At 29.3% G+C, this 19,944-nt stretch overlaps 1 protein-coding gene across 2 annotated transcripts in view; it reads right to left on the reverse strand.

Annotated features, from left to right (window-relative positions):
- Positions 1-18,890, reverse strand: part of LOC118201916 (uncharacterized) — a 34,151-nt gene extending 15,261 nt beyond the window's left edge. Inside the window, exon 1 of one of the 2 annotated variants that reach the window (XR_015039193.1) lies at positions 18,566-18,890. Coding sequence is in view for 1 of the 2 variants with exons in the window: in XM_035374075.2 (XP_035229966.2) it covers positions 18,193-18,223 (31 nt within the window). In the remaining variant the exon portion in view is untranslated. Of the gene's footprint in view, positions 1-18,192; positions 18,302-18,565 lie in introns of those variants that run through there. The other variant, XM_035374075.2, reaches the window with a different exon arrangement.
- Positions 18,891-19,944: the final 1,054 nt, after the last annotated feature.

Consider the following 19,944-nt stretch of genomic DNA (forward strand, 5'->3'; position numbering starts at 1 on the left):
GCGACTTAATAGACGGATTTAAAGACACCTTCTCAATGTCGTTTAGTGACGTTGGTCGCACGAATGTTAGTCATTATCGGATCGATACTGAAAACCATTCACCTATGAGGTAGCATCCTCCGTGTCTTCTGTTTGCAAACTAACGTGTTCACAGACTTCTGAAGGAGATGCATGACATGATCGATTACTCATTTAGCCTTGGGCTTCACTTATCGTCTTATTTAAGAAAAATGATAACGTAATTTTGTGAAGACCACAGATGTCTAAATGACATTACAAAGAATGAGTTATTCTTTTGCCTCGAATTCATGACACGTTGGACATGCTACGGGGAAACAAATGGTTTTCCACTTCAGATTTGAAATTCGGCTACTAGAAAGCGGAAATAGACCCTCAGGACCGATAGAAGACTATATTTACTACGGGTCAAGAACTCTGGCAACCGTCGAGCGACGTTTGAGCATCTAATGGAAACAGTTAGGTAAGTATACAGATGGCCAAAAAAAATAATTTAAAACTCAGTCTTTCCAAATGTATATTCAATTCCTTGAATTCTTCGTCGAGAAATTAGCTATTTTGGTCAAATTATCTTTGCAGAAATTGTACTCACAAATCAAAAGAAAATCAAAGTCATTGATCTCTGGAATCGGCTTGTAGAGACATTAGCTATCTTTTTTGAAGCAGGAAAGATGAAAAATGAGCAACCCCTTCGCCGGGACGCGAACCACGGGCCTCTCGAATATGCGCCGAGCGTGCTCACCACTACACTACGAAGGCATGCTCAGAAGGCGGGAGAAATACCTTATAGGCTTATGATTTATGAAGCTTTCCTGGCCTCTGCACTTACTAGTGGCACTGATGAGCTGCACACTGATGAGTGGAAAGGTATGTCATTTTTTTTTTTTTTTTTTTTAATCTTTTAAGTTTACAAACCTGTATGAAGTCATTGGTCGAATTATTCTGGATAAAATAATTCTCAGTAGACTTTTTGCAGAATTCATATTATGCATATAGAATTTTTACAACTTGTGTAGTGAAGGTTGAATGTAGTCGTTTTTGTAATTTTTATTTTCAAAAATTAATTTGCAGTTTCAGAACCTGAAATAATCTTCGTCAAAGTGATATAACACTATTTAAATTCCATGTTTTGGTTATAACCATTAATTTGATTCTCTAACATTTCATATCATATAAATATATAAAATAAGTATTGAATATTTTATGACACCAAAGGTATAGTCATTTTAATAATTTATGTGTAATTTTTAAGAGATTTTTTAAATGTAATTTTGTATTTACTAATTCAAGTGCAATGATTTTTGGCTCTTGGTTACAAACTTTGCTCTTGGCTTTAAAGGACATTTCAAATAATCGCGTAAAGAATTTTATGAACTAGAAAATACAACTTGCTATTTGGGAAGATACTTAAAATTCGTATATTCATACGTACAAAATATTCAAACATAAAAGATCATGTATGCAATTTATTTAAAAGAACTTTGAATCCTCATAAGTAATAAGAAATCAATTTTATTTAAATTTTGTCTTATACACGAATTGGCGTTTAAATTAAAAATAGAAACTGCGAAGGATTTCTATAATTTTTTATTTAAAATTTCGGTCCGCCTTTTAATACAAAATGGTGTTTCCAAAAAAGTAATTACTAATATCATTTTACTCATAAAGAGCCAGAAATGTGTGAATATCTAAAATTTTGAGCTATTGAAAAAAAAAAAAAAAAAAGTTTACTATCTCCTTGGATTACTCTATTTAAATTCCACCCTGCGCTGATATTTTACTGCATAGCTGTGCTTTCACATAGCGGCGCAGCGGTGAAACAGGTTTACATTGCGTGTATGAGAGCTTTCATTCTTCTCCTAAAAGTTCTTTATTGAAAATACTCAAGGAGAAGTTCCTTTCTTACCTCCATGTGAAAACATGGAGATAGGAAGTCCTTTCTTACCTCCATGTGTGAAAAGCAGTGGTGTAGGGAGAGGGGAGTAACGTTGTCTATCACGCTCCAGCCGCCTCTCGCAGAGGAGCGTCAAATGGTCCCCAAAACAAACAAGATTTTCCGGAAAATTTTTATTTTTATTTTGATCAATTTCTGGGAAATAAATTGTAAATTAATAATTATTGTAATATAATTATTTTCTTTCTTGATTTGTCTGATAAAATATTTTGTAAATACTGTTTGTATTAAATCAATCAACTATCTCTGTGTGCCAGACGTTCTTTCTTCTTTCTTTCTGTACACTTTATTTTTCTAAAATAGTGATTTTTTTTTAACAAAATGCAGTATAGATCACGTTAGTTGGTTTAAAACGATAACAAAAAATACACTGTAGTCTTTCATCATATTATAAACTCTTCGACTTTGAATTATTATTAATTCGGCCATCAACTATAATATTCGACTAATAACTGACATCCAAAGACATAAATGTTAAGGACTTCTATTTGTTTCGATTCGTGATATCGCTCATCAAGAACAAGTGTCGCAAGTCTTGAGGTATGTAGATACTGATGTTACCAGCAGAAAAGTTTCTACCAAAAATCTTTTTTGGGGTTTATTGAAATACTTCTAAAGATGCAGTCTCAACTGAAAATACAGTTTTAGAAAATTTTATTTCTGATCAGCTTTCATTAACAAACTGTAGATTACAATGTTATGATAATGCTATCGTAATGTCAGGTCACATATCTGGCGTTCAACAAAGAATTGTGGAAATAAATAATGGAGCATTATTTGTAAATTTTGAAAAACACTCCCTAATTTTAGTAAGACTTACTGCAGCTAAGCAAGATCCAGTGATTGTAACATGTTTTGAAATAACTGAAAACATACATCTCTTTTTCTCACTTTCAACATTGATGTTGAATGCTTAAAATTCAACATCAATGTTGAACAATGGGAATTAAAAAAATGCTTTAAAGAAATATGTTTAACATGAATCTGAAAGAAGATGAAGTGCCAGAGCACAAGCGGTTAGTGTTTCTGTGTGCAACTCAGGTAACAAGATCCTAAAATGAATTTTAGAGAAGCGTTCCATGATCTTGAGTCTTTATCGAATGAACTTGGAGAAATTTGAGACATCTGTGAAGAGGCAATAGAGAAAGCTAAGTCTGTTTGTGAAAAATGGCGTATTGATACAGCAATCCGTGTCAGAAGAGACTGTAAAATACCTGAAGATTTGGCTGGAGATGTTGGCCTTTCCGCAGAAAGTGAAATTGCTCGTGTTATGAAAAGCATTCCCGATCGTCTGCAGCAGGAAATAAGTAAACGATTTACACAGCTAAGTGATTTTAATTCCAAATTTTAATATTTACTGAAAGTTGGAAATTGAGCCTAAAACTCCATTAGACCTTCTAACCTTTATAATCTCGTACTGAGAAGAATTTCAAACCACTTCAAATACTCTTTACTATTCCAGTATCAATTGCTAACTGTGAACGGTATTTCAGCAAATTAAAATTAATTTTGATATATCTACGATCAACAATGGGACTAGGTCACCTACGTGACTTAGATTTTTAAGGTGTGAAAAGAGAAAAATTTGAAATGATCGATGAATTGATAAATTTGCTTCATCAAAGGCAAGGAAAATGTATGCATATTAATTAATTGTATTAGTGAATTATATTACAGTGTACTATCGATTATCTGGGTGCGGATTATCCGTGGGTCGCGGTGCCCATGTACGCATGTTCAACGCTGTGAGTGAGAGTGTTTAAAAAAAAACACGTGCAAGTCCTAGCATGCTCTAAAAACGACTGAAGGATCCTTAGGATTAGTTTCAACGATTACCTTGCCTTCTCATAGCTCTTGATGGAAGATGATAATTTAATGAAGTTCTGAAAAATGTTGACTGTAATGGATGTCATATATGGAGTAGCAAAAGCTTGGTCGAAAGTAAAACCAGTAACACTTTTCCGGTCATGGGGAAAGTTTCTTCCTAAAATAAAAATCTGAGATTTATCTAATGCGAAAAAAGTCGAAGCAATAACTGAAGCTGTATGCCAAAAAATTGAAACTATAAAAATCTTCGGAAATGATCGAGGAATGGTTTAATGGCGATTCGACTGGACTTTCAGTGCTTGAATGACGTGGATATCGTTTCAATTGTCAAATGAACAAAAGAGGCAGAGAATCATACGAAAAATACAAGGGAAGAAGATACTTACAAGTACACTACCTCCGAAAAAGGAATGATTTTTGTTGAAAGTTTGTTGAAATTCGTTGACCAACGGGGATTCGAATACAATGATAAAATAGCACTTCGAAAAATACGTCACGAAATTCGACAAATATTTAAACGCAGAAATAAAAGAAAAATTACTGATTTTTGTAAAAAAAATAAACACATACAATACGCATGAAAATTGATAGTTTGACTTATCCGTAATTTTCAATTATCCGTCACCTGCTTCCTTCTTGCATTAACCCGGAAAATCGAGAGCATACTGTATTACATTATTATTAATACATATATCTACTCATATCTAAAGAAATAATGATTATATTATCTCCTAATATAAATTTAGTATGAAATTTAATTCTGAAAAGAATTTTAAAGGTACTTGAATTTAAATCATGAAAAATAATTCCGAAACAATTTTTAAAGGTACTTGAACTTAAATCATGAAATTTAGAAATTCAAACTTTGAAAAAGAAAATTAATAAACCAAGTAATTATCGTCATTGATAGGAAATTAGTTGGCTTTTCAAGGGGAACAAACCAACCACCGCTCAATGAACAATAATTAATAAATGCGATGGTGTTTCGTCTTTTACTCAGGAAAGAATGATGATGACAAACTGGAAAATTCAGTTAAGGTCAAAATTGTAGTTCCATTAAGTTATTGGATTTTTTAGAAAACTCGAGCTATTATAGCCAAAATAAGTACAGTACTGTAAAGAATTCATTTTGAATGTAGCATTCCCGTTAAGTTAATGGATTTTTTAGAAATCTTGAGTTAAAAGCCAAATTAAATAGTAAAAATTATATTAAACTTGAGTAAAGTGTTCCCCGACACCCTCGCTTTCATGCATGTTAATTCAAAACTATTTTTATAAATATAATAAACAGTGGTTAATCTTTTATTTGACTTATGGAATAGGACTCAAAGTAATTGTAATAAACATGAGAAACCTAGGAAACATAATAAACTGTGCTGTTTTTGCAAAGAAAATTTATATTAGAAGATAATATAATCAACGTTTCTTTAGTAAATAACTTATTATTATCTTACTTTGCAGCTAATGAGCAAGTATTAGATTTTTTTTAAATTTATTTCAATGAATTTCAGTTCATTCAATATTTGATACTCATATCTGATATATATTAAATTTTTTCATTGTTTAAAACTATTTTTTTAAAACAATTATATAAATATATAAAATAAATAATAACTTTTAAACTAATTCTAGAAAAGCGTATGTCTGATTTTTCATTGACACAGACACATTTCCGAATCCAATCCTAGCCTTGATTTTTTTAACTAGATTTATTTATTTATTTGTTTTGGTCTCAAATTTAAAGCTTAACTTGAGCGTGCTATCCGAAAAATGGTATAGCATTTTGTGGAAATGTTGTCAGGTAGTGACTTTTCGTAATATACTACAGAGTATTTTAAGATACGTATTGCATTTTATTATTTTTTGTATTATATTCTTATTACGAGTTTGTACTATATTTTATATTACTATATGTTTTGCGGGGAGCGCTGAAAAAGTACCATGCCCCGGGCGATAGTTATGCTCCCTACGCCACTGAGAAAAGGTAAAGAGTATTTGAAATTTCTTATCCTGATATGTTTATTTAAGAAATAAGTGTTTTTCTTTTCTTTTCTGTTTTTAATAGCTTTTCAGACAAACGTTAAGAGTACTGAGAAAACACCTAGCGAAAAATCGACTGCAACACTAAACGCTGTGTTTACCAAATAAGAGCCTAAACAGAGCGCTAAATGAGAATCAGTTGTAGGATCATGTCAGAAATTTTTACTGAATTAATTAACTTTAACGTAAGTCTTGAAAAGATTATTACTAGAACATGTAAGGAAAAAATTAAATAATAAAACACAGTTGAAATTCAAACTTTGTGCCATAATAGTTTTCGCTGAATCGTACCGCCATCTGATGGTAGAAGACGCAATTATACGCAAGCTGAAAATTTACACACGTGCAGTTGTTTGTCATGCAAATAATAATCTTTATGAACACAAGTTTAAAACAGTTTAAAAGTACTTATAACTATAAAATCGTCATGTAACAAAAATAAATCAAAGAGTACTTTATGTATAATCATTTGTTTACAAAACTGATAATAAAGATAAGTCCTGCAATCACTTACCAAATACTTTTGCTGAAGTTAGTGTGTATCTACCATGGAGGTAAGAAAGGTCTTCCTTCCTACCTCCATGGTATCTACAGTGAGTCAAAACGTATTTGAACACAATAAGTTTTCAACTATTTTTTGAACGCATAGTTAAATAGCTAAATTAAATTAAATACCTTTCTGATATGTGCTATCTTAAGGCTAAACAAAAATGAAAAATTTTTTAATTAATTTAAAACAATGTTTATTAAATGTCAAATTACACACTTCTTGTGTACAAATGAGAAAGTAGTGATAAAAATATGTTGGGATACATAAATATATATTTTAAAAATTATCAAAATATTTCAATATGTTTGGCCTCCTTTTCTTTCTATAACTTCTCTGAGTCTTCTAGGCATATGTTTCATAAGATTTTGACAGAGATTTACTTCTGCTTTTCCCCACTGTGTGATAAATTTTTCTCTAATTTAATTTCTATTGGAAACTTTTATATGCAAGTCTTTCTTGCAGATGATCCTAAGTATCATCTTCAACTATGTCTGCAGAAAGTAATCTCATGTTAATTTCAAAATACTAGGAGAAAAAGTTACACTTTTGAAAATATTAAAAAAAAATTATTTTTAAAAATTGATTTTAGAAAATTGGAAACACTTGTCCCTTCTAAGTCGAAAGGTTTCATTCCCCCCCTCCCAAGATAAAAATATTTCATTTACATTTTCAAACATGAAAACTATTTAATTTTAAAGTTTAAAAAAAATATTACTCTTTAAATATTTATGACTTTTTTTCCCCTACAGGTAATTTATTTGTTTTATGAAACATAAATAGAAAGTACGTGACAAATTCTACGTAGCTCTGGACAATAAATTTCAAAAAGGGTAATCAGCCATCGTATCTAAAATGGAACATGAACCAGCAAATTCGTGATAATGCCGAGAAACCCTTGGGTGAGATTAAAAGTTTGATTTATAAATTTCCGTGAAGCTTGTGAAGAAAGCTTAAGTAATTCTATCGTACAAACGAAATCTTATGCTAATCTTATGCTGTGGCGCCATCTGTTGCGGGAAATCAGATTGATTCTGATTGTTCGAGTTATTGTGAATGAGAAAAACTTTACATCTGATAAAGATCAAAAGCTCCTTAAGGCTGAAATCGATCCTCGAAAACAGGTAATTGGAATTAACAGTATTAGAACAGTTAATAACTATAAAGTGATGGTGAAATACGTTTGGAGGTATGATAAAGAGAAATTGTTTTCTGCTTTCCAAGAAGACTCAACTATTTTGAATCCTCTCATTCCAAAGTGAAAATATACTACACTCTTACTTAAAAATGTGCCAACAGCATCAATGATAATAAATTTTTAAACATAACTGAAGAAACAAATCCTGAAAGTAATGTTTCTTATGAATATTGGGTATCTTAGTATATATATATCTTAGTATATATATATATTGAATTTATATATAGCATCATTCTAATATAGGTATTTTGACACAAAACCGGACTTTTTCTGAAATAGCATGCCTTTTTTTTTTTTTTTTTTTTTTTTTTTTTTCCTTTTTTTTCATATTTCTATTCTATGACTCAAATTATGCCAGACTACAAAGTTTTTTAAAAATCACACGAGTAGTTTTTAAAAAATTAGTTCTCAAAATTTTAGCTCCTCAATGTTAATTGAATTTCGTATATATTTATTAATATCTCATTTTTTATTCTACCTTTCACATTTCGAAATTTAGGTTCATTCCAAATAAAATTCACCCATTTTTTATGATTCATTTTTTTAATTTGTATTTTTAAATAATTTTTATAAATTTTTCGAAAGAAATTTGAATTATAACCTATAAAATTTTTATCATCATCTTAAAGTAAGTGTATTTCTAAGCATACCTGCAAAGTCGTTTATGGATTTTGTTACAGTGAATTGCCACAGCTATTTTTAACCTTAAATTTCAAATAAATTTTTAAGGAGAATTAATTACATGAATTTTTTTCCCTCAATGATGCGCAATATTTATTAATACTATATGAAAAAGCTATTTCTTTAAATTATAGACGATATTATTCAAATTTTTTAATTTCTTTTTTTTTCTTTTTTTTTTTTTATATAAATATATGTAAGAGTAAATTTTTACTTTCGCCGTGTTATCGTCTGCTACTTTACATTAACTTCATTTAAATTTAATTGTCTAAAACTGAGAAAAGTTCGTTTGATGTTTATTTTAACAATGTTTTCAAGCAAACAAGATGTTGACACTTTGGATCATGTTCCAGCTTTAAAAAACATATATATAAACATGCATTTTTACATTAATCCTCTTAGAAATAATGTTTTTGTAGTAATTTTCTCTCGTGTTGTAGATTATATAAAAAAACAGAATACAGAAATTTTTAGACTTAAAAACTCTAAATAATATGATTAAGATTTTTTGCGCTCGATAAAAGAATTGGGTCACTCGGTGGTATAGGATAAGCGCTGCTGGAGTGGTTTATTTCTTTCTCATTCACCAAAAATCTTTTAATTCAAATATTTATCCTTTGGACTTTGCTTTAAACTTTATTTATAGTTTAAATCTCCAGAAGCTGCCTTCAGCTGAAACGCATTTAATGCAACTGATATTTTAAAATATTTGACAAGAATGCGAAATTTATGTAAGTGTAACAATCTAAAAATCTTCCTTTTTTTGTGTCAGCACTGAAAATAAATGTAGAAGGAAGGAAATTGGAGGGAAGCAAAAATTTAAAGAGGAATCTACTTCAAGGAAGCTGGGTGTTCAAAGAGAAAAACACTTGGACGTGTACACCAGCAAATAGCAGCAATCGAGTTTGTGCTAACGGAAAAGACAAAAACGATATCATTGCAGATTAAAGAGAAAAGCAACTGGTTTTCGACTATATGGTTGTATAAATTTAATTTACTTCATAGAACGTCATATTGAATCATAAACGGAGCATCCTATGATTTCTCTGTGGAATTATAAAGTAATATACATAGATATCAGCTAAAGACGTTTTCCTTCTTGATGAAACCAGGCTTTCCTTTCATCTCACGCCTTCAAAATGCTTAGCCTGTAAATCTATGTAAATCTGTGAATCTATGGAAATAATGTGAATCTATGGAAAGAGCTGATTTCTTAGCTAAAGATGCTTTAAATTTACCCATTGATAATAACTATTAGCATTCCAAAGAGTTATTGGAAGTCCCTTTTTTTTTGTTTTAGTGGAATGAAGAATATATTTTATGTTGTAATGCAGAGGACGCCAAAACGTCAGCCCCTTTTATTTCTATTTACCACAGATTGCATTCCAAGTCTTTCCTCCTCATTAATTTGAAAGAATCTCAGTTTTTATCCGGTCACGGTAAATTTTCAAGTTACCTCTTTCGTTTCAATCGCAGACTGGAGAATTTATGCGAGTGTTCAAAAACGTACATGCTTGCAGAATGATTTTAAAATTGCTTGGCCAGTGAGCTTACCTATTTTTGTGAAGTCTAGACTGTTTTCTCTATTTTTTTTCGTTTTATTTATGCACATAATAATTAATGTTTTAATTATCTTACTTTTGTACGTCCCGTGTTGTACATTTGGGTTGCACGGAGAGATTGTATGTGCTCAAAATATATAAAAATATACACCTATTTCATTGCTTAAATATCATTCTTAACTATAACTCTCTTTTACAAATGAATATGAATCACCCATTTAACATGTTTGTATGTAAATAAAAATACGATAAGTTTCATATGCAGTAGAAATTAAATTTTATAAACCAACATTTTTCCATATAATAATTTCAAAGAAAAATCATTTAAAGATTATCCATATGAATCATATATTTATCTTGGTAAACAATTAGCCGGTGCATGTTGATACAGATTTTTCGCAAAAGAATTTTTAAAAAATTTAAAATTTAAACATAAATGTTTTTTATTCTCTTTATAAAGGCATTCGAAAGATAATTTTAGTAATTAACGATGCATTTCATTGAGAATCGGCTTAAAAAAATTTTTTTTCGCATAATTTCATTTTTATGAGATGAAGAGTTATCTTTAGAGGTAAGCTGCTTTTATTTTTTCCTCATAATGTACATTATTTTTAGGGAATAAGTTAAATGACAGACTTGAGAAAATTTCCAAAATATATAATTTCCTTTTTTCGTCAACAAAAGGTACCATTGCGTGATGTCTGGGAACAATCTCCAAAAATTCTTTTTCATATAACTTCTTTTTTTTTTTTTATGGAATGAATAATTGTCTTTAAAGACGACTTTTTATTATTTTTTCTCGCATAATTGTTTTCAGTGAACGATTCAAATAAAGACTTAAAAACGTTTTCTTATATATACAATTCTAGTCAATAGACTGCAGTATGAGTATACCTCCAAAATTAAGATAAACGAAATAACAGCCTCGATTTTACTCTGTGCTCATTGCCAGATGATCGGCAGCGGTGCTTGGTGCTCAATGTAGAGCGGGAACACAACATTTTCTAAAACATATGCTCTCACACATAGAGCAGAAGCGCGCCATAACGTTCCAACTGATGAAACTCCAGATTACATATAAATGAAATCATGGTTTTCTTTTATATGTAATCTAGAGAATTACCAAGCGCTTTCAGACTCCCCAAAATCACATTTTTGGGTGCAAATAATGCAGTATTGAGTCTGGAAAAGTATGCTGTAAAATGAGTTGGCAGCAGAATGATCAGAATTGGCACTATAATTTAAAATATTTTAAGAAGACAGAGTACTATGACTCAGAGTTAATCTGGCTGTATATAGGGGCACAATGCACCTCTTTGCTTCAAGTGAAGAAATATCTAGGCATAGCTGTACTCCAGCTGAAATTTTATTGTAATTTCTTCAACTGCAGGCAAATTGCACAAGTGAATATTCATAAAAAATATGTCTATAAATCTAATTGTAATTTGGACTGCACCAAAAAGAATACATACAAAAATGGCAATATTCCCTAACAACCTTGCCTATACAGTAGGAAGATAACTCTTTTAGTGACTAGATGTTCAAAAAGAAAATTATTTCGAAATTAATGTACAGTTTTAATAGTTTTAAAATACCGAATGTGTTCGTAATTTAGATAAAGGGAAAACAACTGTTTTCAAACATTTTCTCTTTTTTTTTTTTTTTTTTTTAAGCATTTAGTTTCTATCACTGCAATGTATATTGAAAACAAAAACAAATAGCATAATAAAATACATTTCAACGACTGAAAAAAGCAGAGTTTCCATCTAATAATTTAAAATATAATTACTGCTTAAACTGAGAAATGTGTAATATGTTGGGATGTAAAGGAATGTGTGTTGTTAACAAAAATTTTTACCTAACTCAAAGAAAGAGCAGCTAAGTGTAACTTAAATTTTAATAGCCCAGCTTAGCATCTTAGGTTGAATACTTGATCCCACAAAATATTTAGCAAAAAAACTTTGGCGAATGATAATATTTTTAAATATATAAATATATATTACAGTAAACGCCACTTCATGTGATCTCAGTTAACGTTATCATTCAAATATTGTTATCGAATTATCAAAATCCCTCCTGTTTGGATAAGAAAACATGGAAACTAAATCGCTTATTGTGAACAATAATTTGATTAATGTTATCTAAATATTAAAAAATGAATTTTTTAAATCGATGTAAATTCTTCGAATAAGTTCAAAACAAATTTTAAAAACTGCTAAGTCACCTGAAAATATCACCAAGTAAGAGACTAAGTCACCAAACTGCTTAGTTTTTATTTTAATCAACCATTTAAAATAAAGTAATAAAGCAACCTTTTGTTAAGTTTGGTGCGAATTTTGAATAACTCTGTTGATTTCAAGAGCAATCACACAAAGTTCTCTTCGTCAGACAGAAGATATCTGCCAGTGGCTTTTGAAAAAAATCAAAACACATCATGTAACAAAGTTTCTGAGAACGTAAACATGATTTTGGTGAATTCCCTATAAATTCTGATGTAGGGGATACCGAGTATAAAGATTAGGGATATAGCATTGGTCAAATAATTTTCAGAAACAAAACGAATTTATAAATGAATTTTTGGATAATACTTGCAAACAATCCATTGGTAACGCCTTTTTTTTTTTTTTTTTTTTTTTTTCAAAATGCTTGAAAGTATTTTTATGTTTCTACTTACATTTTTATTAAATTAGCTAAATTCTATTGCATAATTTTTTCTTATCGTTCTATGTTATCATTCGGTTAACGGTTTCAAAATGGCCAGGACAAATGTGATCACATTAAGCTGTGACTACTATGTATATTAAAATATAGATAAAGATTGCTATGTCAATTGAAAGAAAAATTGGTTTTTAAGGCATTAATAAATCATTATTATACTGTATATGGAGGGAACAAATAAATATCTTAGACATTTTTTGGAAAGCATCTTAATACGGTAGTAAAATACACTGATTTACCCTCAGTAGGTAAGTCTCAAACCAAATTGCTTAAAATTAAAAATAAACTCATAAACTCAGTAATTCTTTTTTTTTTTTTTTTTTTTTTTTTTTTTTGTCACAAAAAAAAAAGTTATGTCTTAAGATACATTAACATTTAATGGTTAATACTGAATCATGTTCAAACAAGTAATAATACACTGGCTCTTTTGCTTCAATTTCAGCATTCCCTGTGATGCTAAATTTCTGCAGCACTTGTGGTCACATATATTTTTTTTTAAATAATTCTTTAGTATTATCCTTAATATGTTTCTTGTTTTAATGGTTTACTATATAAATATTTTTACTATATCTTTTAACATGAAGTTCATGTAAAATTGTCTTCATAATGATGTTCTAATTATTATGTTAGAAAGTTATAGTGCTTTTGAAAATTGGTTCAACAGCCCCCAAAAATATTTGCTTCAGAACATTTGCAAGAACTTGTACTTTCTATTTATATGTTTTTATATGTTTATGTATGTTATATGTCTAAGAGTTTTGCATTGAAATAATTTTTAAATATATATGAATAAAGTTGAATTTTGTTTTATCAACCAGTTTGTGTGGAAGCCGTAGAAGCTTTCTGAAAGAAGAATGAAGCATCTTAAAAATTCACTCATATTTGCATTTTAAGATGCTTTATTCTTCTTTCAGAAAGCTTCTGCGGTTTCCACACAAACTGGTTGATAAAACAAAATCCAACTTTATCATTTTCAGATGACCTATACCGTTGGTACTATGTAAAATTAAGAGCATCATAAATTTATTTAATTTAAGGTCAATGTAAACTCAAAGATTTTCATACGCCCAGTTGTTAAAAAGATTAATACAGCTTAATGCATGCCTTGAAACTCCACATAAGCATGTATTTTTTGGCCTTTGAGTCATGTTAAAAAGAGCAGCAGTAATTTCAAGTGTAATGCGCAGTACTTACTGCAACCAAGTAGAAAAATTTACTGTAATGAATATATAATAAAATAATTAAATATGGGTTATATAAAATAATTTTAAATATGGGTTATGTTTTAAATTACAACAAAAAGAAAAACATTTGATAGCTGCCAATGTTGCCAAGTTGTTGGAAAGGGTTTTGTGTTGTTTGGGGATAAGGAAAAAGTGCACCTCTTAAATAATATTGCAAGAAATGTAATTTATTAAAATGAATTGAAACGCTGAAAATAAATTTGTAAAGTGCTGTGAAACCTTTCATGACAAGCACCTCAAAGTAACCTGTATTTCTGAGAACATAAACATCAGTACTGAATACCACCGAAAGTCATTTAATTGGAAAGGACAAACACCAGTATAAAATTAAATATCATTGAGAAAAAGGCTATCTTAGATTTTGAATAAAACTATCGAGTTTAAGGGGGATTTGACACATGGTACCACTTCTTCAAGAATAAATGTTTTTAAAAAGGTGATAGAAGCAATATTGAAATGATCAGAAACTGCTCATGATCATCATAGAAAGTTTTGACTGTTTTTTTACTTGAATATATTAAATTTCATTCGCACATTTCAAGCAAGAAATTAAATATAGATGTAGTGTTATTTATACGAAAAGCACTGACTAGCCATAAATAATCAAATGTTAATTATTGTAGAATTTTAAGTCAAAACAAATTTCCAATTACTAACTTTGTGCTTTGGCTTTCCGTATTTAATTGTCTTCATTCACCAATAATATGAATGAATGAAATAATGAATAAAATATTAGTATCTTCAGTTCTCTTTTCATGCATATCAATCCTATATATAGAAAGTCATGATAAGAAACTGGATGCCTGTGAAGCTAAGAATTATCATTGTTCATAAAATGCAAAATCTGTGGCCTAAACACTTAAAACTTTTCAGATAACACATTTCAAATATGAACTCACACTTTAAATTATACAGCATCTGAGACAGGACTTTTTAACAGAAAAAAGGATGAATGAATATAATGCCATCTATTTATTTTGAAAACTATACAGTAAGTGATAAAATGTCATTAATATTGCATTGACCTTATCAAGCATCTTATGAATGTAATATTTGATCAATTAATTTTGAATTGAGTATCTAGATAATGTGCAAAGTATTTTGAATTATCTTAAATTTTGCTTATATTATCCTGTATTAATCCTGAGTTTCAGATTTTATGTCTCAATACCATAACTGTAAGTAATAACTTTACTTATGCTTGTTAACAGATTTTAATCAATTTGTGTAGAAGTCACCTGCAACTGATATAATACTGATGTTGATAATGATGAAAAGTTAATAAAAATTATCATCCAGATACATTTATTTCACACAAATCAGACGCATTATAAATTATATTCATCATATTACTAAAAATATATTAGAGATACATTATCACTGCTTTTAAATTGCTCAGTTGTACCCAAACTATTGTGCTACATCTAATTGTAACATTCTTGATATCTTATAATTTGCCAGGCAGCAGCAATGATAAATTAAATGTTGTGAACTCACAATGCTTCACAATCCAAGTGGTTAGTAAATGTCAGGGCAGAGTAATACAATGCAATGACCGTGTGAAAAAGTGCAAGGATAAGTTATAAACACTTTGATGCCAACAATATAAGTAATAAAAAAGCAATATGGGAATAAGAAATTAAGGATATAAAATTTCTAATAAAGCTAAACATCAAGGAGGGAAAATGCTTAAGGTCTATTTTATTATATTATTAGAAGCTTACATTATTAGAAGCCCATTTATTTATAATTGTAATGCTTATATAAACTTAAATTACTGCACTAACATTTCTCTAGAAAGAAAGAATAATATAAACTACATTACAAATTGGCATCAGTACCTTCTCAAATCCAAACATTGGTAGGTTACTTATATTTCTAATATTATAAAATGTAAAAAATTAAAAAGAAAACTAGCAAATTTTAGACTCATATTCCTTTGAAACAGCAAAGTAGATATAATTTTATATTTCTCGTGACATCTTCAGCTGAGGGTTGTTGCCCTGAGAAATGTAAAAATCTTTACATATGATGAGAGAGAGAAACAGGAGTGCTAAACCGGGGGGTTGAGGATGCGATCAGCCTTTTATTTGGCTGTTAAGTATTTAGTTTTAATTTATGAATATATAATACTACTTTTATTCAAGTTTTGGTATTTACCAATATTTTCCGTACTTTTGCTTATTTTATAAAAGCGTTAGGAAATAAACTAAATATAAATAAATGTATATATGTATTTTTCAAGTTTGGAAAAATAGAGGAATGATCCTCTAGCTCAGGTGAAAGGGATGCATGAGGCAAAAAAGGTTGAAAACCACTGATATACAGAGAGAGAGAGAGATCAAAAACTAGAAAGTGCAACTGAAAAGTTCTCATAGAAAGGGTTTCAATTCTAATAAATCTTGATTTATGATTTTTTGAGTGTTATAAAAATATAATAGTGAATATTTGTACTTTAGTGTATACAAAATCTTTATTTAATAATTATTTTGTATGCAGATATTTCAGAATACTTAAAAAACAGCAAACTGCAACCTTAACCAAATGTCCTATATATAAGAATAGCTGACATTTTTAGCAACCATGTTCTTGTTGATGATTAAGCTCCAAGGAAAAAGGGAAAGGCAAAAGAAAAGCTGTGCAGTTCATAGTTTTTCAAGTGTTTTGTTTCATTGGGACCTTAATAGATAAGTGTTCCAGAGTGTGTAACTGGTTGTTCCGTCTTTTTAGTAGATAGGCGGCGCTCTTGATGCGCGCCGATGAAAAATATTCCACTTGATGCTTGAACATGAACAATGACGCATGTCATATTTATTTGAGGCTTGATTATGTTTCATGGCCGCTATAGGCGGAAGTAATATAAGTAATATAAGTTTATCGTTAATAAATGTTATTTCTATGTTCTAAGAACTCTTGAAATTTTGATTTGAAATTCTAATGCTCTCCCAACCTTGACTCCTGAAACGAAACGATCTTTGAATTTATGACTCATGAAGAGAGACACCGCACACTGGTACATAAATAAGACTACGCTTAATTAAAAGTTGAGCAGCTGGTAAACACCCTTTTCATATTATGATTATATTTATATAAGAACCAGCAAGTGTTCTATTAGCACAGTTAAATTTTTATAAGATTTCAGCTATTTTCAAAATAGGAAATCATTAGTTAAATGGAGTTTGTAACTGGAGTGTTAAATAGCAACTATATTTAATAACTAAAAATAAGTGAAATACTAAATAAATAAATAATTTAGTGAATATACGAAAATGTTTTAATAAACTTTTAGGTTACGGTACCTTAATGGATAGTATTCCAGAAACTTATGCAACTCTTACATCGATAAGATCACAGTTAATTATAAGTTGAGGAGCTGATAAACACACTTTTCACACCATGATTATATTTATGAAAGGACCAGCATGACTTCTATTAGCAAAATTAAATTTTTGTAAGATTTTAGTTATTCTCAAATAATGAAATCATTTGTCAAATGGAAATTTGTGACTGAAGTTGGAAATTTGTAAATGTTAAATAGCAAATACATATTTAATAAATAAAAATATTAGTGAAATACTAAATAAATAAAGAATTTAGTAAATATATTAAAATATTTTAATAAACGTTTATTTTATGGAACCTTAATGGATAGCATTTCAGAGTCCTGTATAACTGGTACATAGATAAGACCACAATTAATTATAATTTGAGCAGCCTTTCACATGTTTATATTTATGAAAGGATCAGCATGTGTTCTATTAGCACAATTAAATTTTTATACCATTTTAGTTATTCTGAAATAATGAGATCATTTTTTAAAGAGTTTAACTGTTGCTAACTTTAATTAACTTTAACTGAAGTGTTAAACAGCAAATATATTTAATAATGGAAGATGTTAATTAAATGCTAAATAAATAAAGAATTTTAATGAATATACTAAAATGTTTTCATAAACCTTTAGAAAACATAATCAGATCGTGTGCCCTTTTTCTTTTTATAGGTGCAATGCTTTAGATATTATTGAAGGAAACATTGTTTTCTGTTATACAAAGTGAGGAAGATTGATGTAGTGATGAACGAAAATGAAGACTGATGATATACAATTTGTATAGATCACATTATATTGCAGATTTCATGTAATTATTTTTATTTTTGTCTATAACAATCTTGTCCAAAAATTGTTTTACTAAATAGCACTGGATCATATATTCACTTAAAGTAATATAAAAAGAATGCATAAAAACCATAATAGAGTTATCAGAAAACCTAAAATACAATATGGTATTTAGAGGGATAAATCTGGGATTTAATTTCAAATAATTTAAAAATTCAGTTGCTGTCTTACATCTGTAAAAAGGTAAATAACAAAAAACGGACAATAATAATTGATTAAAAAAACTTACATAACTGTGAACCACGTGTTGTTAATACCATATATAAAAACTTGATTTGAAAAAACAATAATACTTCATATTGTTGGTGATAGAAATACTGCACATTGTTTGACAAATTTTCTATCTGTAAGAAAATAATACCTCACTGAATAGGGCAATAAAAGTACGGATTTAAAAAAAACTAACTTTAGCTAGGTTTATGTTTCATTCAAGAGAGGAATGCGTAACTACAATGGCGTTATCCGACAACCATGTAAAGAACAGAATTGTACGAACAGCATCAATAACCTCTCTCTGTTTATTAAGTACTGTAAAATTCACTACATTTCATTTAAAGCGTACATAACACATGAAATGCATACAAAATATATATTGTACTTACTTTAAACGTACCTTTCTTCGCGTGTTTAAAAACGAAACGTCTAAGCAGCACTAAACGACGCCAACGACAGTGTGATGAAAGCGATGAAAAGCAGCCAAGTGATATTTATTTATGAGAAAGTTGTGTAAGTGATCGGCTAAGTCCGGTGGGAACGAGAGTAATTCGATGTCGGCGTTTTTGTAAGTTCTTACAGAGTTTTGAAAATAGAATGGAATTAATAAAACAAGGAGGCGGCTGTTATATACTGAAGAAACCAACATATTAACGAGATTTTCTTTATTCATTTCATTTAAAATTTGAACTAAGATAGGCTGAAAATATTTTCGGTTCAGCGTTATATTCTCGTATATGCTGTCTTTGGCTCAAGTTGGTAGTTTGTATTAAAATAGCGTTAGTATTTCATATTTTAGAACCAAAATAATAATAAAAAAAATAAAATGCGAGGGACTTTTGAAATGCTTACTCAAGGATTGACTTCGATTATATTGCATTCTCATCTTTTCATGATTTCCCTCATAACCGCATTTGTATCACCTTCTCATGCATGGACTTTTTCTTTTATAAAGCCGTTTATGAATTAATTTTTTGTACGAGATTCAATCAAACTGAAACTGTTTCTGAGATTTCAGTATCGTAACAGTTTTTTTAAAAAATAAAACCAGTGCATATACACTAGATATTTAGTGATTCAATAGTAAATGAGGAATTTCACTTTTAAGACACTATATTTATAAATATTGATAAAAGTATATGAGGTTTATTTTATTTGATTAACATTAATTTTTCCATTGCCTGCACTTGATTACAAACTGTTTGATTCCTCTTAGTTTTAAAAGCATGCTGTTGGAGTAAACATGCAAAAGTAATCGATACATTTCCTAATAGGTATAAAACTGTTGAGAAAGTATTTTATAGCAATTATTGAAGCTACTTAAGTAATAAAATGAATGTGAACGAAGTCAAGTATTTTTCATTTCTTGTGTGATGTCTGGATTAAAAAAATTCCTAACACTCAAATAGATTGAATATTTCCTAATCATGAAATACATGCTTGTAGCCTTTTTTAATATATAGTGTCGGAAAAATTGTACGATTTTAGGATAAAATGCTATTATTCTCATAAATCAGTAAATATTTGAACTGAAAATGTAGAACATCTACAGAATTTTCATAGGACGTTCACCTAATCTTGATTTTTAAGTGAATTTTTTAAGGAAATGTCTAATCTAAATTCATCATTTTCATTAAGTGTGGGAGCAGATGGCTACAGAGATTACTTACAAATAAATGTAAAGGAAAGAATTCTTGAAGGAATGTGAAACACCAAGATGTGAATAAAAATTTACAATGTAAGATGTATACTTGTTTAAAATGGCCAA

Source organism: Stegodyphus dumicola, chromosome X2 (genome assembly GCF_044657685.1).
Source record: "Stegodyphus dumicola isolate Sdum_Otavi_A_Nest chromosome X2, ASM4465768v1".
Lineage (NCBI taxonomy): Eukaryota > Metazoa > Arthropoda > Arachnida > Araneae > Eresidae > Stegodyphus > Stegodyphus dumicola.